The sequence below is a fragment of the Eurytemora carolleeae genome, unplaced genomic scaffold (genome assembly GCF_000591075.1).
Source record: "Eurytemora carolleeae unplaced genomic scaffold, Eaff_2.0 scaffold621, whole genome shotgun sequence".
Lineage (NCBI taxonomy): Eukaryota > Metazoa > Arthropoda > Copepoda > Calanoida > Temoridae > Eurytemora > Eurytemora carolleeae.
In genome coordinates, this window is record NW_019396520.1 from 1 (window position 1) to 21,740 (window position 21,740).

At 31.8% G+C, this 21,740-nt stretch overlaps 1 protein-coding gene and 1 long non-coding RNA gene across 3 annotated transcripts; one reads left to right on the plus strand and one right to left on the minus strand.

Annotated features, from left to right (window-relative positions):
* The first annotated feature begins 1,725 nt into the window (after window positions 1–1,725).
* LOC111704796 (uncharacterized) lies at window positions 1,726–8,438 on the plus strand. The gene is made up of 7 exons (XR_002765883.1): window positions 1,726–2,168; window positions 4,076–4,163; window positions 4,904–4,988; window positions 6,520–6,656; window positions 7,181–7,247; window positions 7,961–8,276; window positions 8,424–8,438. It is a non-coding gene; the product is annotated as an uncharacterized LOC111704796 (long non-coding RNA).
* A 706-nt stretch (window positions 8,439–9,144) lies between these two features.
* Window positions 9,145–18,798, minus strand: LOC111704797 (calmodulin-1). 2 transcript variants are annotated; one of them, XM_023477141.1, is made up of 8 exons: window positions 18,745–18,798; window positions 17,851–17,918; window positions 15,858–15,894; window positions 15,207–15,293; window positions 14,177–14,257; window positions 13,041–13,109; window positions 9,631–9,743; window positions 9,145–9,462 (listed from the first exon to the last, which is right to left on the minus strand). In XM_023477141.1, the coding sequence occupies exons 1-7, from the start codon at window positions 18,790–18,792 to the stop codon at window positions 9,654–9,656; spliced, it is 480 nt and encodes a 159-aa protein (XP_023332909.1). In that variant the 5' UTR covers window positions 18,793–18,798; the 3' UTR covers window positions 9,145–9,462; window positions 9,631–9,653. The 2 variants fall into 2 exon arrangements, with proteins under 2 accessions (XP_023332909.1, XP_023332908.1); XM_023477140.1 differs by having other exon boundaries at window positions 9,145–9,743.
* Window positions 18,799–21,740: the final 2,942 nt, after the last annotated feature.

Genomic DNA, 21,740 nt, shown 5'->3' on the forward strand with positions numbered 1-21,740 from the left:
CTTGTTTGACATCCATGGACTATGAAACAAAGTAATTTTTCAGTACACACGTAGACCCATTTTATACTTTATTGTAAGTTTAATTTTTGGCTACTGTTAAACGTTATTGCTTTATTACAACATGGAATACACTTTAATATTGTTTTACGAGTCTCACTATAAACGTTGAAAATTTTTCTTGAATTTTAACATTTAAAAGAATTTAAGAGAAACCTGATTTTCCTCTTTGACGTAAAAAAGTGTAAATATTGCATCAATGAACAGGCTTAGAAGCTAAAAGGTCATCAATGGACAGGCTTAGAAGGTAAAAGGTCATCAATGTGCTTATTTTTCTTTTATATATTTAAATGTTAACTCAAGACATTGATAAACATGTTCCCTATAGCCAGCCAAACGGCTGGACCGAATGGGCTGACATTTTTTGAGAGAACCCAGGGGTATATAAAAAAATTGAAATTTTTTTCTTTTTTAAATTCCACGGGCAACGCCGGGCACTTAAGCTAATATTCAATAAAATCCAAATTCCTGGTGCAGTTGGTTGAGTAATTTTCAAGCAACTAGATTACAGGAATACCCACAAGGGATTAAACTACAGGGCCGGATGTATTTACTGTTTTCTTGTTTATTTCTTCAACACTTTATCACAAACTCAAAACTTCTACTACCTATATTTTTGCAACCAGATTATGTAAACCTTTGATATTTCAACCTTTGATTATTGATCTAACAAAATCCATAGTTTGAAATATCAAATGTTTACTACATTGGGATGCAAAGATAAAGGGATTAAAGTTTGTGGCAAAGATTCAAATCCTTCATGGTTGGCTGCGTCTGAAAACATATTATTTTTTTTATGACGTTTATTTACTTTATGCCTTAAAAGTATTGTCTGGTCTGGTTTGATCAAGCATTAAAAGATAACCATGTTTTTATTTCTTTAAGATCTTCATGTTTGTTTGCGAAATTGAATGTTTTCTGGAAAATGGAGAAATTATCACAAATAAACACTTTTAAGTCAGAAAACGACAATATTTTCCTCATTTTCGATCAAATAAAGGTTTCAAGGGTACCGTTGTAAATCGGGCACTGCCTTCTTTACATGGAGGGTCACTTAAAATTGCGCTTACAGTCCCTTTAAATGCTATATAATGTTACAAAAAGGAAGTAATATTAACAGTTTTAGCTTGGAAATCAGAAAATGAGTCTGTTTACACTATACAATTGTTGTGTTCAATGTTCATTCGACTTAATTTAACACCACAAATTAGAGTACTCTTCATATTCCACCATTTGATGGGTCTCACTGTATTTTAAAATATTTAGGTCGTCATTACAGCGTAAATCTTCGTGGGTTTCCCTGTATATACTTTAATATTACCGTCAAATCAGGAAATATTTATTTCCTGTAAAAACTATATATTTTGTATTGCAAATACTATATATTTTGTATTGAAAAACTATATATTTTGTATTGTAAAAACTATATATTTTGTATTGTAAAAACTATATATTTTGTATTGTAAAAACTATATATTTTGTATTGCAAAAACTATATATTTTTTAATGCAAAAACTGTATATTTTGTATTGTAAAAACTTTATATTTTTATTGTAAAAACTATATATTTTGTATTGTAAAAACTATATATTTTGTATTGTAAAAACTATATATTTTGTATTGAAAAACCATATATTTTGTATTGTAAAAACTATATATTCTGAAATAGAACAACCTCCCCTGATTATTTGATTCCTGTAGGTGAGGTAAGATTAATTTACAGGGTTACCCAAAAAGATGAGACTGTAAAGACGATGTGAGATTTTTTAAATATGACGACCCAAGTTTGTATTAAGCCTTGAATGTCGTTTTTACATGGCTTATTTAATGATTTGCCAAAGAAAGAGAGAAGTTTATTTTATAGTTGACGGGAATCATGAATATAAGGAAACAGACAATGTAAATTCCGTACAGTCGTCTCTGAAGTCTCATCCTTTGTGATTAACCCTGGAGCTAGTCACGGTAGGTTGCTACTTTTCTGAAAAAGAGAGAGGATGGTGGGTCAAGGGATTATTTTATAAAATTAAATAATTTCAGGTTTTTGTTGTTTGTTTGTTTGTGTTGATCGGCCTGGTGGCAGCTGAACCTTATGGGTATATTCCACACCATGGGTAATCTATATATATATATATATACTTTGCTTGTCTGTCTGTTTGTCTGATTGTTTGTATCCAATAAACTTCAAAACTGTTGAACCGATCGGGCCCAAATTTTGTGTGGGACCTCATAAGACCCAAGGAAAGGTTTATGGATAGTTCGAATTTTTCAATATCCAGCAAAAAACGATAAATGGTGTCCTACAGTTTAACCGAGAACTTCGGAGCCATCAGAAGAATTTTTAAAATGTTGTCTAACAGCTACTGAAAACTGAATATTGCAGATATTTAGTTTTATTGAATAATTACATGGAGCTCTTTAAAACTGCTCCCACATAATTCATGGCTATTTATTTACTTTTAATTACTGAGGTTTAGGTATATTAGTATTAAACCTATTGAAAAATTGTCAAGACGACATTTTATAAATTCTTCCGATATTTCCAAAGTTCTTGGTTAAACTGTAGTAAACAAATTTCATTATTGTTGAAATAACTTTGATGTAATTTTAAAGTTTAGAATTCCTCTAGTGCATTTTTTGCTTTAATACTTTGAATTGATTATTTAAATTAAATTAAATTTTAACAGTGAATCAGAGAACATTTCAGCAATTGAGAATCAGTTAATTACAATTTACAGTCACTTGAGATTACGACTATACTCTATACTGCTCTAAACAGTTTATTTTTAAATGTACCGGTTGTCCCAATGAATTCAGGTAGTTGTCCAAGGAAGTTATTTTCGCTAGCCGCGTTGAATATACAAGAAAGAGAGAGAATAGCATACATTTTAGTGTTATGCTAGGAAGCCATTTTCGGGGCCGAGCGCTGCGGCTAGGACCTTCTATGGGGCTGAGAGCCGCGGATAGGACAGGCTAGGAAGCCTGGAAGAACCGCGGCTAGAACAGGATCTATCTCAGTCCTGTAATACAACGCGGCATGCGTACGTAACTTCCTTGGGTCTCTCTCTCCGTCTTGTAATTCAACGTGGCATGCGTATGTGACGATTTTTTATTCGTCTTTGTAACTGCCTTCTTTGATTTATTGGTGATATACAGGTTGTCCCATGAATCATGACAGTTGGTGAATAGTTTTAAATGTTTTCTTCCATATACTGTATTATAGACATTAAAGACTTTTTTTCAGTTTATTTAGTTGCAAAAATCTTTTACACAAATATGTTTAACTTTGAAATCCAACTTTATAGCTGTACAATAACTGTCATTGAATATTTTGTTTATCATTTTCTTTTGTATCAAATAACTTATTATGGAAGAAGACATTTTAAACTATTTACCATCAGTCATGTTTCGGGGGACACCCTGTACTAGGAAAGGCAAGCTGTAGATATTTAATCTGCTATGACTTTATTTATGTTTTGTCTGCATTTAGTAGTGCTAAGTAAAATTCCTGTTTACTTAAACACAGTACAGTTTGTTCGGCAACTAGCAATTGAAAATTGCTGCCAAAGCCAATACTAGCGCCTTCTGATCCCCTAGCGGTTACTTGAATTTGCAAGGCGCCAAATTTAAATATCTCAGAGATAAAGTTCATAATATCAACTCTCTAAAATTAATTCAAGAGATTGAGATTATCCTGCAGAAATATTAAACACACATAACAAAACAGCCTTTTATCGTTTACGATTGTACGGAATTTGTTTAATCCGCTTTCTTGCATTTGGGGTTCCTTGTAGGTTAAAACTAGCTAATTTCTCAGCGTAGTCATTTAGAAATCCAACATAATACTCAATTGAATGCATTAACCAAAGTTCAAGCTTAAAACCGTCATATTTTGGGTTGTCTTTATAGTCTCATCTTTTGAGGGAAACCCTGCATGTAGTGCAACGCAAATCCTTTGCAAAGACGATTTAGGACACCCTGTAAGTTGCAGTGGACACATCATTAATTTTTCTCATTCTAGGGGCCCGCATTGTACCAAGGAATTGGTGACCATATCTGCTACACTATGTAAACTGGATTACAACAAGGAATGCACAACAGAAACAAAAGTGAGTTTAAATGTCACATTTTATTTATTTTTAAAACCTTTTGATCAAATACAGGGTCTCCCAGGAAACATGACAGTTGGTGAATAGTTTTAAATGTCTTCTTTCATAATTATTTAAGTTCTTTAATACCAAAGAGAATAAGAAAAAACATCGCTTGGTAGTATTATTATAATAAAGTTGATTTCAAAACAAAATATAATTGAGTAAAAGATTATTTAGCAAAATAAACTGCAAAAAGTCTTTGATATATTATACTTGATATGGAAGAAGACAATAAAAACTATTCACCAACTGTCATGATTCGTGGGACACCCTTTAGATTGTGCGTTACCATCTATTATACGAGCGGGGGAAGGCAGGCGGCCATGAGCCACCACTATTTCCCCTTCCGTGCCACCACATTTGACTCTTTCGGGCAAAACTAATTTTTTAAATGGTATAGTTAGGGCCTTTAAAGTGTGATTTTAAAAAATCCAGCCTCGTCATGAAAAAAAGCACAACTCAAACCTTTTTTTTCAATTCTACTTAAGATTAATATTTTGAGTGTTGAATTCTTAAACTGTTTTACAATAAAATTTTTGACGAATTTGACAGAGTATTGCATCTTGAAATATCACAAAGTTGGTTCATGAGTGATTATAAGATGGATTTAGTATAATGTGTCAGTAACTGAATAATCATTAGACTTTGTAACTGTAAAGAATCTGAATTAGACATGAAAAGTCGTCTTTTTTAATTAGGTCATTGGAGATCATGTGAAGTACGAGAAGGGAGAATGTGAAGAGGTGGAGATTTGTACACCAGTACACTTTGTTCCTAGACTAGGTAGGTGTCTCAATCAACATGACAGTAGTAAGACGACTTGAATGTCGTCTTTAATCTTGAAATTTATTTGTGACATTAAGTCATCAACCTACTTTAACATATATGATTCTTGAAACAATACCCACAAAATTCTCCTAGTCCTGGCATTTCCAAAATGTGGTCTGCCTTTTTTGTGCTGTCAATATTACCCTAGATATTAAGAATATCGATCAGATTTCAACTTTGTTAAATGAAACCAAAAATTTTCGAAATCTGAACGAAATTCCTCATATCTCGGTTAATATTAAAAGCACAACCAAGCGGATCACATTTTGGAAATTCCAAACTATAGGGGCATTTTGTAATTATTAACTCTGTAAGTTTACTTCTAAAATATCAGGTTGACAAATAAATTCAGATAGTCATATCAAAAATAAAGACGACGTTTAAATCGTTTTGCTTCTGTCATATTTTGAGATATTTTAACATGTTTATTTATTTATCTATGTAATTTAATCTCTCCCTTTTTCTGTAAATTCGGCATTATTCAGCGTTGTTAAATATTAATAAAATTAAAATATTTCTTTTAATATGAAACTTAAAAGGAATTAATAATACTAATCAAGCAATTTGCTTATTTAGCTTTCGTGTAAATGAAGGTAAGTAAACATAAAAGCAGCTGCAGATATATAAATAAAAACCAAAAAACAATAAAAAATAATTTGGATATATTTCCATTATGTGTTCGCCATTTTTTTTGCGTTCTTAATTGCGATTACCGGAGATATGAATGATTTCGTTCAGAATTGTCATGGTTTATTTAATAAATTAAAATTTAAACAAGGTATTTTTAAACTCGAAAAATGGCAGACCACAGTTTGGAAATGGCCGGACCAGGGCTATTTTGTGATTATTGTTCATAAAAACAGATTTATTTTTGTTATTTTAATAATATGATTTATAAAACACCGGGATGAGAAATGTCATATTGTTTATTACTATTTTTGTAAAAAGAAATCTCATATTAATCTCCGTAATAGAAAGACGATCTAAGCTATATTATGTGTATTTGGGTGTGGGTAAACTGTAAAATTGCTGTGTTCCTTGTTCATTGGACTATTTCAGTTCATATTTAAGTCTAAAAGTCGTCTTCCAACTCCATAGTTTTATGAGTCCTACCGTAGAAGTTCAAGAATACACAACAGTTTGATTTTTATGAAAATAGAGCATATAAAGAGTTAAAGCTTATCTCATAATCCCTTTAGATGTACACAACGGACCCCAACCACCACATAGAAAAATTAATAGGGTGGTCGATTGTGTACATCAAGATATGTTTACTTATCTAACACTGTACATCTTGTTTATAGAGAATCGTAATCGTATATCTTGGGGTGATTAAATGTAGATATTTGAATAATAGTATAGATTGTTAGAAAGGCACTTAATCGGGATTGTAAACATAGTGCTGTATTCTGCAGTACATTCCAGCTAAATATTAAACAATAATTTTCTAGTAAGGCCCAGATATGCTTATGAATTTTGTTTCAAGGTCACTACCGGAAGCGCGAAGCATCCGGATATGAGAGCCCTGAATGTGAGAAGGCGACTAAGGAAGTGTGTAAGCAGGTTCCGGTCAGCACACCTGTAGAGAAGGAAGTAGAGATATGTGTCAGCACTCCAGTTGAGGTATTTATCAGTAGAAAATTAGTAGAATTATGTGAAAGATCAGTAGTTTTATTCGTTCAATTGATTTGTTTGATCAGATTATTTATTTGATTAGTTGATGTGTTTGATCAGTTGATGTGTTTGATCAGTTGATGTATTTTATCAGTTAATGTGCTTGATCAGTTGGTGTGTTTGATCAGCTGATTTATTTGATTCGTTGATGTGTTTGATCAGTTGATGTGTTTGATCAGTTGATGTATTTTATCAGTTAATGTGTTTGATCAGCTGATTTATTTGATTAGTTGATGTGTTTGATCAGCTGATTAGTTGATGTATTTGATCAGTTGATTTGTTTGATTGGCTGATGTGTTTGATTTTTTGATGTGTTTGATTAGATGATGTGTTTGATCAGTTGATGTGTTTGATTGATTGATGTATATGTATTTTATGAATTGATGTATTTGGTTGGTTGATCAGCTTGATTAGCCGAAGCTGTAAAATTTATAAACAAGATGTCAGATTTAAGATTTCTTTACATTTTTCAGGTTTGTGAACCCGTGGAGCAGAAAGTTCCCAAGATCACCTGTGAAAAACTAAAGCACTGAAATCTTGGTAAACAAAAATAAAAGCATTAAAAAGCCATTATTTCCCAATTTTATCGTTCAATTTTTATACACAAAGATACCTAGAACGAACGCTAATTCTAAGAAATCCTAATTAATTATTTGGTTTAATTTCTCCATAAAGGATGATAGTTAAAAGTGCAAAGTTTGTTGTTCAATTTAGATTAAATAATTATACAGTTTAAGCAATTTCACAATTAGAGAGTTAAAGGTCGTTGTCAAATTGAAATTCTTGATTTTAATACTGTTTAAAATAAATTATCATTTCAATTTTAAGAATAAGTTCCGGGGACAGTTTCTGAACATGTTATTTTTAAATTGCTTATGACACAATTTCAATATTCCTAGAATAAAGTGCTAAAACACTTTTTGATTTTGAATTGTCTGGAAAAACGAGGTATTAATCGATGTAAATAGAATCCAAATTTTTAAATTTGTTTTTATCTGAAAAGAGATCCCTGCAATCTCTCTGCATTGTACCAGGAATAATATTTGTCCATTAAATCCTAATTCTTTTGTGTGAAAAAAAGATTTAAAAATAATATTTTATTTCAAAACTGTAACTCAACAATTCTTGTTTTTTTTGTTAAAGCTTTTCTCTTAAAGCCGTCTAGAGTTTATTGGATCTAACTACAAGGGTGCTGAACTGCCATCAACCTATTCCACGATTTTATGGGTCTCACTGTATAAATTTTCTTCCAGATTCTTGAATGTATGCGCTTCCAATCATCACAATGCTGTCAAAGTTCTGTGTTCAAATTATGCATTAATCAAAATTCGTAAATAAATTTTTAATCCTATAATATGCTTTCATTGGATTTGAAGCTATTGCACATCCGTGAAATTTCACCATTAATTCTAGTATTATTAAATGGTAAATTCAATATTTAATACATGGGTTGGCGTTAATATCAAAACAATGAAGACGATTTGTCTATTTATGTTTTGATTTCTCAATGCTTTGTTCAAACTATTATTTGAACATTAAGCGAATGTGTTAATAGACGCTTCTATTTATGTTTTGATTTCTCAATGCCTTGTTCAAACTACCATGTGAACATTAAGCGAATAATAGACGCTTCTATTTATGTTTTGATTTCTCAATGCCTTGTTCAAACTACCATGTGAACATTAAGCGAATCTGTTAATAGACGCTTCTATTTAGGTTTTGATTTCTCAATGCCTTGTTCAAACTACCATGTGAACATTAAGCGAATCTGTTAATAGACGCTTCTATTTGTATCCATGTTTATGTGTGTCCAAGCTTTGTAGAAATCTAAATCAAAATATAAAGTCGTCTTAATTGCATTGACGACGACTGTAAATCAGAAAGACTATAAAATTAACTGTCTTTTTTACAGAAATTCAAAACCAATGAAAAAAAAACTTTTGTTGAATTAAGTTCTTCATGTATTTGTTGGCGATAAATAATGATGATATTAATTTTAATAAATAGAGATATATTTATGATCAAAAAACAGATACATTCTTTTTACAAACAAATTAAAAGATTTGCAGTCAATTACTTTAAGATTTGAAGAATAGCAAAAATTAACATTGATAATGACGATACAATCAACTGAAAATCCGGTTTTTGTATTTCTCTTTAACTTTAAAAACGACTGGAGGCAAAAATAAATTTATGTTGTGTTAAAAATCATTTTGAAAAATGTGACATTTTGCTTGATTTTTTATACTTTTAAGTTTTTACTTTATATATTTAGAAAACAATTAAAACATCCTTATTTTTCAAGCCTTGTTAGGATCAAAGGAAGAATGTATTTTTGAGTCTTTGCCACAAACTCTGATTTTCTAATCCATTGTTTTTGCACCCCATTGTTTTGTTGGATCAAATATTATGAAATATCAAAGGTTTACACCATCAGACTGCAAAGATATAGGAATTAGTACATTTGATTTTGTGGCAAATACTCGATTCCATTCCGATTCATTTGAAGTACCGGATCATGTACAGACAATAGATGCAAAACCGAGAGTACACTAATTGAATCTTCTTATAGCACGTATCAGGTAGACACAGGATGCGGGGCTGCCGCGTACCAGGCGTCTGACAAGTTGGTACGTGTCTTTTGAAAATTCTCAATGCCGCAACAAAATTACAATGGAAATAAAAAATAGTTATATTTCCATAATAACTGACACCAAGTTTTAGCCACGCTCCCGTCTCAGCGTCATTATAAACACTATATAATCAAACAATGATGTGTATAACATATATAATAACCTCAAAATATACACCTTGATTGATTGATTAACTCGAAATATACAGCTGTATGCAGCTGTATAATAAGTAAATCTTGTTCGTGCTACATGGACAGGACAGTCCGTGTCAACAATACATCCTTGTCTACCTAATCTGTGACTTCTGGTGAGATTAATGTGATGTTGAAGGAGCTCCACCACTCAGCAGTTTAGAGAATGATGCGTAATCAATCAAACCGTTCTCATCGGCACTAGCTTTTATCTGAGTATTTATTATTAGCTTTTATCTGAATATTTATTATTAGCTTGTATCTGAATATTTATTATTAGCTTTTATCTGAATATTTATTATTAGCTTTTATCTTAATATTTATTATTAGCTTTTATCTGAATATCTATTATTAGCTTTGATCTGAATATTTATTATTAGCTTTATCTTATTATTTATTATTAGCTTTATCTGAATATTTATTATTAGCTTTTATCTGAATATTTATTAGCTTTTATCTGAATATTTATTATTAGCTTTTATCTAAATATTTATTGTTAGCTTTTATCTGAATATTTATTATTAGCTTTTATCTGAATATTTATTATTAGCTTTTATCTGAATATTTGTTATTAGCTTTTATCTGAATATTTATTATTAGCTTTTTCTGAATATTTATTATTAGCTTTTATCTGAATATTTATTATTAGCTTTTATCTGAATATTTATTATTAGCTTTTATCTGAATATTTATAATTAGCTTTTATCTGAATATTTATTATTAGCTTTTATCTTAATATTTATTATTAGCTTTTTCAGCCTGGGGATGTAACAAATGTTCAGAAATGAAACAAATTCACATTTTACAGAAACGAGCAATACGATTAATTGATAACTCAAAAGCCACGTCAAATATTTATTATTAGCTTTTATCTGAATATTTATTATTTGCTTTTATCTAAATAATTTTATATTAAAGAGAGTGTAGTGTGTAGAGATGGACGCATTCGGCTTTTTTCATTTCGTTTGTTCATCGTTTGTGAACGACCCATTTCATCCTTTTTTTCAATCGTTTAAAAATTTGATTTCTTTCTTTCTCAAAATTATCGGTCGTTTTCCATCCATTACACTGAACGATCGTTCTGTGAAATCGTTTGTTCAATAAAATTGTTCATTCAGAATTAAACATCGATCGTTTTTTCTAAAATTTTTTGAAAAAAGTATTGTTCTTTTTCCGTAAAACAAACGAACGTTGTTTCTAAAGTTTGTTTAAAAATCGTTTGTGCAGTTAAAAAACGAAAGGTTTTCTAAAATCTTTTGTAAAATTAGTTAAAAAACGATTGTTTTTTTCAAGTTCGTTCGAACAATTTTAATTTGTTAATTTTTTGCTTTTATAGTTCGTTCATAAAAAAACAATAACTTTTTCATTTCTTTGAACGATAATTCGTTCATCCATCGTTCGTATTTTTCTGAACAACACCCTTTTTTTACGAGAAATTCTGTTCGTTCTCAAACATTTTGTCTGTAGAATTAGCTGCAAGTGAACCCAAGGTACTAATGCAAGGAAAGTTATTTCAGAGGTGTACGCATTCTTTGTACTGCAGTGTACTGTCTTTAGGAGGAAAAGTAAATACAAGACGGATGTCAATAAGCTGACATTGAATCCATTTTCACAAAAATAATCTATAACATATTCTGGTTATAAGAAACTATAATTATGTGAATTTTCAAAATTATCAAAATTAATTGTTTTTATCTATTCTTGTTTACAAATTCCGCCCAGAGAGAACTGGTTTCAATATGTACGCAGAGTATACGCGACCGCAATTAACTTTCCCTGCATTAGAACCTTGAGTGAACCTATATATATTTTAAAGAGGGGCATTTCCAATTTACAACAGTTACAAACCTAGATTTCTGGTCAAAGTGTTTAATTCTAATAATTTCTGAATTGTAGAAATTCGCAAATCACATTAAAGATAAACCACAGTTGAAAGGAATTCTGAATCAGACAAGGATACTGTTGTGAATCGACATGAGACCCTTTACGAGTAAATTGTTATAAATAAATCCTTATAGTGCAAGAATAGTAGAAACTAAAAAGCAATATTGGACATAAGGTGTAATTTAAACTCTAACTCTGTCTATCTATCTTTCCATCTATCTATCTATCTATCTATACTTCTATTTATCTATCTATACTTCTATCTATCTATTTAACCATCTCTATGTATTCATCTATATTTCTATTCCAACTTTTATCTATATTTTTATAAATTTAATTTAATTTCCAATTCTGTCTTTCTGCACAATTTCTTTTTGATAAATGTGCACTTTTTAGAAAGAATTTTGTTTATCCAACTAAAGAAACTGTAGAGTGTAGAGACGTAATTTTCAGGATTGACAATCGTAAACTGTACTGCACCTTTGTCCAAGAAAATAAGATAAAGTAAAACTCGATAATTATCAAGAAGCAATGTAAGAATCAGTCACTAGCCAGAAAAAAGACGATATCTTCCACAGTATTAGTCAAATAAATATTTAAAGCGTTGTAAATCCGACATGTCCCTGTTTAAATGGTGGATTCCTTGAAATTACATTGACTGTTATTATTTTTAATGGTGGGTTCCTTGAAATTACATTGACTGTTCCTGTTTAAATGGTGGGTTCCTTGAAATTACATTGACTGTTCCTGTTTAGATAGTGGGTTCCTTGAAATTACGTTGACTGTTCCTGTTTAAATGGTGGGTTCCTTGAAATTACATTGACTGTTCCTGTTTAAATAGTGGGTTCCTTGAAATTACATTGACTGTTCATGTTTAAATGGTGGGTTCCTTGAAATTACAGTGACTGTTCCTTTAAATGTGTTTAATGTTTACAATTCTAGCATTTATAGAATATCACTCAAATCTGCCCCTTTAGTAAAAGTAAATTCAACCTATATAAAGCATAAAGTCTGACTGCGTTAACCTTGTTGCACCGGCTAGTCCTGTCCTTAGAGCTAGGAACAGTACAAACTGCACCCCTGCTTCTTTGGTAAAAGTAAATTCAACCTATATGAAGCATAAAGTCTAACTGCGTCAACCTTGTTGCACCGGCTAGTTCTGTCCTTAGAGCTAGACAAACTGGGACCGGAAAGGTTGACCCGGCTTGGAAATTCAAATGTACTACATTACGGCTGCCTGTGATATTTTAGTTTGACATAGAATCTTTCCAGAATAACTTATCCTATCATCCAAAAATCTACACAGTTTTTCATATTTTACTTATCGTATTCATATATCTATTTATTTGTTTGTTTCTAAATATTTTTTCATTTCTTTAATTATTCATTTCTTTATTTATTTGTTTATTCATTTATTTATTTCTGTTCATTATTTATTCCTTTATGTATTAATTTATATTTTAATTAATCACTTATTTCTTTATTTCTCTATTCCTTTATTCCTTTGAATTTTTATTCATTTTTTGTTTATAAATTAATCACGTTTTTTTATTATATTATCACTGATTTACCTATTTATCTGGATATTTATATATTTATTTATATTTATTTATTTATTTACTTACCATCTCCTGGGTTTCCTTTACTGTAAACTTTTCCCCCATAGTCGTCATAACCTTGGTCAACTCAGCAATCTAATCAATTAATCAATCAAATATTTATCAATAGGTCAATTAATCAATAGATCAATTAATTGATAATACAATCAATAAATCAATTAATCAATAGATCAATTAATCAATTGATCAATTAATTAATTAATTAATTGATCAATTAATTAACTTTATAATCAATTAGTCTAGAACTCAGTAAATTATTATTATTTAACAAACTAATCAAATAATTCATCAATCAATATAAAGGGACTGTTTTAGCAATTTCAAGTGACCAATTCAAAGATGGCAATGTCGAAATCACGACGGTACCCTGGAGATATTTTTATCTGACAATGGAGGCGGAAGATATGGTCGTGTTTTTAGCTTTAAAAGTGTTCAATTCTTATAATTCATTTATATTTTTCTACAGTAAAAAATGCAAGTCACTTTTGTAAAAAATCCACTTTTGAAAATAAGTTTTTAATAATTATAAACATCGATATCTAATTCATGCTTCGCCAGACACAACTTTTAAGGGTACCGTTGTGAATCGGACATATCTATAAATTAACCGATTTATCTTTTGATAAAGAAATTGTTAACTGTAGCAACTAACCAAAAAAAGCAATAGTCCAATTTAAAAATTAATCAATTAAGACAATATCCAATCAAGGGCAAACTATTTAATCAAGTAATTAATTAATAAAACAATCCATTGATCAATACACTATATAGTTTCAGTAGAAGTAAATATTTCCATTTACTGTTATAGCGTCGATATAAGGATTTAACTCTAATTGGATAATGAGATAGATAGAAAGATAGATGTTACCGCCATGCAATTGCTTTTGGTTCAGAATAGACACCAAACACATGGTTGAACCCTGATAGGATCAGGCGATAATGGACTCGGCATACAGGAGTGAATAAACCAAACACATAATTTACCAAATCAAAAATTAAAAACTATACGAATTAATTAGTAAAATGAATTGATTAAAAATAATTTTTTAAACAGAAACTGATTAATAAATTGATTATTGATAGTTGATAAACTAAATGATTGATCTACTGATCAATTGTTTGATTGATTGATTTATACTCACAGTAAGGTATCCGTCTTCATCTTTATCAAATATCCTGAATGCCTCCTTGATATGATCCTCCCCTCCCTGGTGAGTCACCAACTAAGTAAAAATATTTTAACCAGAGCAACAGCTCAAAATTTGTGAAAGAATATCGTCTTTATTCTTCAATTTATAAAGAAATTTTATTTACAATTGTTCCAACTTAAAAAAAGTGTTCGCGAAAAATAAAAGGCGGTATAGCTTACGTCGAAAAAAATTCGATGGTGATCGTTACTAATCTTACTTTTATCTTTTGCGTCTATAAGGAGAAAATGGTTTAACTCGACTCATACCGAAGAACGTAGCGTCCATACAAATTTAGAAAATTGCAATTTTTGACTCAGATCGTAAATAATTCAAATTAATTCCAAACAAACCATTTAGATATTACAACCTATAATCATCGAATTTTATTCAACGCATTCTTATATAAGTGCTATTTCATAATATTTTTTATTTGTTTGATATACAATGCGCTTAAAACGACGATTTTTTGTCCGCTAGGTGTCTCTCCCACGTGAAGCCATACAGATACATCGAGAGCAGATTTTTTTTTTTTGTATTAACCTTTCCTAGAAGAAAAAGAAATTGTTTTAAATTCGTTGTAGTAAACTTTCCTGGTAGAATTGTTCAAATCCTTGGAATAACCTTCTCTATATCATAGAAAGAGGTTTTCCATATCCTTGTATTTAACTTTACCAGAAGTAAAAGAAACTGTACATTTTCATAGAAGATACAACTATTGTTCCTATTCTTATAATTAGAGAGAAAGGAATTTTTTATAAATTTATATCCTCCTTTCCTAGAAAAGAGAGTAGCTGCCTGTATACCTATACAAACCTTTCCTAGAAAAGAGAGTAGTTGCCTTTAAACCTATACCAACCTTTCCTAGAAGAGGAAGGAGATTCTGTATACTTATAAAAACCTTTCCTAGAAGAGAAAGGAGATTCTGTATACTTATACAAACCTTTCCTAGAAGTGAAAGGAGATTCTGTATACTTATACAAACCTTTCCAAGAAGTGAAAGGAACTCCGGAAAGTCTAAATTCCCCCCTGCAACTCCTCCATTCTCTTCCACAGCTTCGGCTAGGACAACCTTGGAGCATTATCAATTGAATTCAGAGATCACTGAACTGCCTAACGGCGGTTCATCTATCACTCAAAAGCTTACTGGCTCAAATCAGAATCGTCTTTTCTTAGTTAAACGTTTTCTCGCGATTCATTAATTTAATTTTAACTTAATAATCTAGTTTAATTTTAATTTACAATATTTTAAAAATTTTTATATTTTATCTGTAAAATAATTTTAAGATTTCTATATTTCTTGTTCTTCATTTTTATGATCGTCCATTCATCAATCATACTTCGGCTGATTTAGAAAATAAAACGAAATAACAATTCAAGCGCAGGAAATAAATTTCTTCTAGTTCTTGAATTACAAAATTGAGTTAATTAGAATTAAGTTATTGCCACAAACTCAAATTTTCGAATGCCTATATCTTTGCAACCTGACCTTTTATATTTCTAACTTAGACTATTTGAACTTACACAATTCAAAGTTTGAAATGTCAAAGGTCTCCTACATCGGGTTGCAAAGATATAGGACTTAAAAAAGAAGAGTTTGTTGCAAAAGCTCTGATTTTGAAATAATAATTCTTACTTGTAATTGTTCCTCTGTAACATGGATACCCAGAGCTCTATGATTAATATTATTATTATTTTCAAAATCATCAATGTCATTAGAAAAATGAGGAAAAAAATTAGTATTGTACTATCTAGAAAATGGTGGATGGAATGTATAATTAGTATTGTATACTATCTAGAAAATGGTGGATGGAATGTATAATTAGTATTGTACTATCTAGAAAATGGTGGATGGAATGTATAGAAAAGAATGAATTCATGAATGGTTCCGGAAATTATAATAAAGAAATATAATTGGAAAATAAATAGCTAACGATAATTTATTTATATATTTGGCTTGTCTTGGTGTATGGTTGACATATAGCTAAATATGTCAGGACTTTTTTTGGTAACTCACAAGAATTAACCCTAAAACGGCTGGGGAAGGAGGGGCCGGGTGGGCTTTTTTATTCTATTAATTGGGCTAAAGACCTAACGTTTTGCCATTTTTGAATCCTTCCTGGCGCTCTTATTAGCCTTACTATGAACATGATTGCACCTTCATACCTATACTCTAATTCAAGTGACCTTCTAATGCGTATAAATTTCACTAGTTTAAGCAAAGTCAAACAAAAATCGATGATAATTTCACCAATTACTTCTTCAAAACCAAAGCTAACAACAAGTGCTTTAAAATGGCAAAATAAACATGGAAATGGATACAGAAAAGCATAATTGAGTTAGAGCGGTAAAATCAAATGTCAAAGGCGTTGCGACACTTCAAAGTCGACCCTGTCTTACAAAATTAGACTTTTTATAAGCAGCTACTGAATCTTTGTGTACTTGAAATGATCCGGAGTTGCCAGTGGTTTGTACGAGGGCACTGTCCGATACACAGCAGTACCCTTGAACGATTCACAGCAGTACCCTTGAAAGATTCACAACAGTACCCTTGAAAGATGCACAGCAGTACCCTTGAACGATGCACAGCAGTACCCTTGAACGATGCACAGCAGTACCCTTGAACGATTCACAGCAGTACCCTTGAACGATTCACAGCAGTACCCTTGAACGATTCACAGCAGTGCCCTTGAACGATGCACAGCAGTACCCTTGAAAGATTCACAACAGTACCCTTGAAAGAATTACTTGAGTATCCTTGAATGATTCACAGCAGTACCCTTGAACGATTCACAGCAGTACCCTTGAATGATTCACAGCAGTACTCTTGAACGATTCACATCAGTACTCTTGAACGATGCACAGCAGTACCCTTGAACGATTCACATCAGTACCCTTGAACGATTCACAGCAGTACCCTGGAACGATTCACAGCAGTACCCTTGAACGATTCACAGCAGTACCCTTGAACGATTCACAGCAGTACCCTTGAACGATTCACAGCAGTAAACTTGAACGATTCACAGCAGTACCCTTGAACGATTCACATGAGTACCCTTGAACGATTCACAGGAGTACCCTTGAACGATTCACACCAGTACCCTTGAACGATTCACAGCAGTACCCTTGAACGATTAGCAGCAATACTCTTGAACGATTAACAGCAGTACCTTTGAACGATTCACAGGAGTACCCTTGAACAATTCACATCAGTACCCTTGAACGATTCACAGCAGTACCCTTGAACGATTCACAGCGATTCATGCGAGGATTTCAGCTGCGTTGAGTCACACTGTAGGCTAATGTACACTCCAGGTTTGCACCAATTTAAACACCAGTGTAGAGAAGAAAAGAAAACCGGGTTCCTTCCATGCCGTAAATAATTAATCAAAGGGTTAAAGGGTACGTCTAGAATCGCATTGAGTGTCACTTGAAATTACGCTTTATATTAAAGTCTCTTTAAATGAGGAACAAAATGTATCATATCGATACAACAAATTATAAGTTTGATAAAAGGTAGGATGAATAGGTGAAATGATGAAAGGATTAATAAAAAGAAAGGAAGGAAGAATAAAAGGAAGGATGAATATATGCAAGGAAGGATGAATTATTGAATGAATGATTGCTACCTAAGAACTGTGATGATCTGACCTTCCGCTATATTTTCATCAGAATTCTTGAACAGGTTAAACGCTTCCTAGACATTCATACTCATCCATAATCTTTTATACTCTTTCATACTCTTTCATACGCATTCATAGTCATCCATACTCATCCATACTCTTCCATACTCATCCATACTCTTTCATACGCATTCATAGTTATCCATACTCATCCATACTCTTCCATACTCATTCATAGTCATCCATACTCATTCATAGTCATCCATACTCATCCATACTCTTCCATACTCATCCATACTCTTTCATACGCATTCATAGTTATCCATACTCATCCATACTCTTCCATACTCATTCATAGTCATCCATACTCATCCATACTCTTCCTTACTCATCCATACTCTTTCATACGCATTCATAGTCATCCATACTCATCCATACTCTTCCATACTCATCCATACTCATCCATACTCATCCATACTCATCCATACTCATCCATACTCTTCCATACTCGTTCATACTCATCCATACTCATCCATACTCATTCATACTCATCCATACTCACCCTTACTCATCCATACACACCCATACTTATCCAAACTCATTTATACTGATCCATACTTATTCTTACTCATCCATACTCTTCATACTCATCCATACTCATTCATACTCATCCATACTCACCCTTACTCATCCTTACACACCCATACTCATCCATACTCATCCATACTCATCCATACTCATCTATACTCATCCATACATATCATGGTCATCCATACTCATCCATACTCATTCATACTCACCCATTCTCATCCATACTCATTCATACTCATCCAAACTCATCCATACTCATTCATACTCACCCTTACTCATCCAAAAGTTTTTAAGTGAAATTATTCTAACCTTAACCTCATCAATTTGTTCGTCTGAAAACTGATCTGCTAAACCCATTATTATATCTGAAGTTTTTATTTTTAAAATTAAAATTTTTAAAATTATTTGGTAAATTTTAGTATTTCAGCATTTGATATATCATGAAGCAGAAAACGGTAGAATTTTGGATATTGAGAAAATGCTTAATCTTCCTTTTTATTAATCTCAAGATTTATTTAATCTGCAGTTGGTATTCTGAAACATGTGTAAAATTCAATTAATGGAGTAACGAATGCGAAATACCGAACATCCAATCAGAAGTCGGGAAATTTGAAATTTTGCCCGCCATTTCATGAGAGAACTCTCATTGGTCGGAATCTGGTAGAATTTTATGATAATATAAAAGAGTTGATTAAGCAGGAAAGTGAAAGTGTCATTATTGGATATTCAGATCCGAATATCCAATGTGGACAATTTTAATTTCTTGCTTAATCCACTCTTTTTAGATATAGTACAGAAAAATAAAAAACCGGGGTTTTAAAATTATATTATCACTCCCATTTCTGTATATTTATCTTAAATGGCGCGAAAAATTTTTAATTTCCTGGCTGCTGATGCGCAACTCTGATTGGTTGAATTTCATACACGTTTCAGGATACAAGTATACAAGATCAGGTTAGTTTCGAGATTAAGAAAAGAGAGAATTAAGCATTGATCTCGATATCCACGATTCTAAAGTTTTCAGATCAGTTCAGGTTACATTTCAGCAATTAAAGAAATGTGTAGGGATGGGCGTATTTCTACTTTTTTCAATCGTTCGTTCCGTTTGTTTCCTTAAATGAATGATCGTTCACCTGGAACGATGCCCAACCCTTGAGCTAGCTGAGCGTGTTCCTACTTTTTTATCGTTTGTTCCATTCGTTCCAGTGAAATATTGATCGTTCCCCAGGAACGATGCCCAACCCTTGAGCTAGCTGAGCGTGTTTCTACTTTTTTATCGTTCGTTCCGTTCGTTCCAGTGAAATAATGATCGTTCCCTAGGAACGACGATTTAGAAGTGTGACCAAGTTTCTAAGTTTTCTCTGTTATTTTATTTGGCCAAGTTTAGTTAATAATGACGATTACTGGTCTAACTCTGTTTATACAAGAAGACTCCATTCTTAATCAATCAAAAAATCTAAAAGTCTAAACTTATATTAGAGAGTAATAACCATGAAACTCGGGAATAGGAAGTTGACTTTTAGACTCATGAAGCAGAACAATTGTAAAGTTGTCAACCATTAACATTAAGACCCCCCCCCCCCCCTCCATGTAATGTCGTCTTCAACCTAAAAGCTCCTCTCGGAGACGAGAAACCAAACCAAACTATTTCAGCCCGCTTCTCTTTGTTCTCCGACAACGGAGTATAAACACTTTTATTAATTGTGAACCACTTCAAAGTTAAGAATATTTTCATATAAAGAATTAGTGACTTTCCTTAACATTTAATTTTCACTCTTTTCAGAAGTTTTAATGTATAAAAAAGCGTCTTAGGACTCCCCGACAGTTTAACCCACAAATACTCTAATAGATCGTAAGAATCTTTTCATTATAAATTCGTAAACCATTGTAATAATTATTTATCATTATTCATTTAATTTTTTTTAGGAAATGAAGAGTTTTCTGCATTATCGATTTTGATTTGAGGGTTATTCCGTTGTCTATCTGTTCATCGTCAGAATCTTGTTCCTTTCCGACAACAAAAGTGTAAATAGACCAATTTCACTTAATACATATGCCTTATAACAACATCAAATGCACCTCAGTTTTGCTTTCATGTCGTCCTCCTGTTCTACAATTTTCTGGTTATCACTTTTTACATCTAAAAATATAGTGTAACCCACAAATGAAGAAACTAAGACATTTTCTCGATCTCATTTCTTACATGTCTGAGTCAGAATTTAATGAATTTGAGCCGCATCTCAAGTCCGCCAAAAAATGGGTTCAATTGAGAGCAGGCTTAAATCTTGAAAAATTGAATACAATTTTAAATGGAACCAACCATATTTGAGCCGCGTGTCAAATTAAAGCTGCGGCTCAAATTCTTTAAATTCGGCCTCTGGCTCCTTAAAGCTTTCTTTGCCTCATGTTATCAAATCCTAAAACTAGACATTAAGACAACATTTTATTTTTACCTGCTAATGTCAAATTACAAGAGTTTAACGTCGTCGTTAAACTCTCATCTTTTGTGAGTAACCCTGTGTAAATAATAAATAATTTTTAAACTATCATTACAGCTGCAATTCAAGGTGATAATGAATGTTTATGCACAATAGTTTGTGGTAAAGGTAAAGGGTAAATAATGAATACTAGTGGTGTTTAAACCTTGAGATAAAAAACTTCTCACTAGATTGATGTAACCCAATGTTTATTAATAGTTTAACTGTTTACCACTGTAATATACTCATACACTAGGCTTTTAAAATCAATAAACTGTAGAAAGTCAAATATTTTTGGTGGGTAGTTAGGGTGGATGGGTAGTTAGGTAGATAGGTAGATAGTTAAATAAGTAGGTAGCTAGATAGCTAGGTAGGTATGTAGGTTGATGGTTTTGAGGATAGTTTATTAGGTAGGTAGGTAGGTAGGTAGGTGAGTAGGTAGGTAGGTAAGTAGGTAGGTAGGTTGGTAGATAGGTAGTTTGGTTTAATTCTAACAAAAATCCCCTCATGATTTTCAAAGAGACCGCATTCGAAAATAATCATTTTTAAGGGTAATACACGGATATTTTATTCATTCTTTATCATAAAAAGTTTTTAACCCTAAACAGGCTTGTGGGTGGGGGGGTGGCGTTTGGCGCCCCTCTGCAGTTTTTTTTTGTCCTAGCACTATCATCTTAACACTATCACCGTCACTTTTAATGAATAGTAATTTAAAGGATTTTTTGTAAAATCTTTTTTTTAATTTACAGGGCGGAAAAAAGTCCGGCCTGTGAAAAAAACTCTAAAATAGCCCATAACTTTTTGTGACGAAAGATACAGATCTAAAAA

What these genes read in the sequence shown, in the direction of transcription:
- LOC111704797 (XM_023477141.1), bottom strand. Translation starts at nt 18,792, where the DNA reads ATGGGTTTAGCAGATCAGTTTTCAGACGAACAAATTGATGAGGTTAAG. An exon ending in AACAAATTGATGAGGTTAAG is followed by an intron (nt 17,919 to 18,744) that starts GTTAGAATAATT and finishes ATGAATGTCTAG; the next exon opens with GAAGCGTTTAACCTGTTCAA. An exon ending in TCCTTTCACTTCTTGGAAAG is followed by an intron (nt 14,258 to 15,206) that starts GTTTGTATAAGT and finishes ATTTTTACTTAG; the next exon opens with TTGGTGACTCACCAGGGAGG.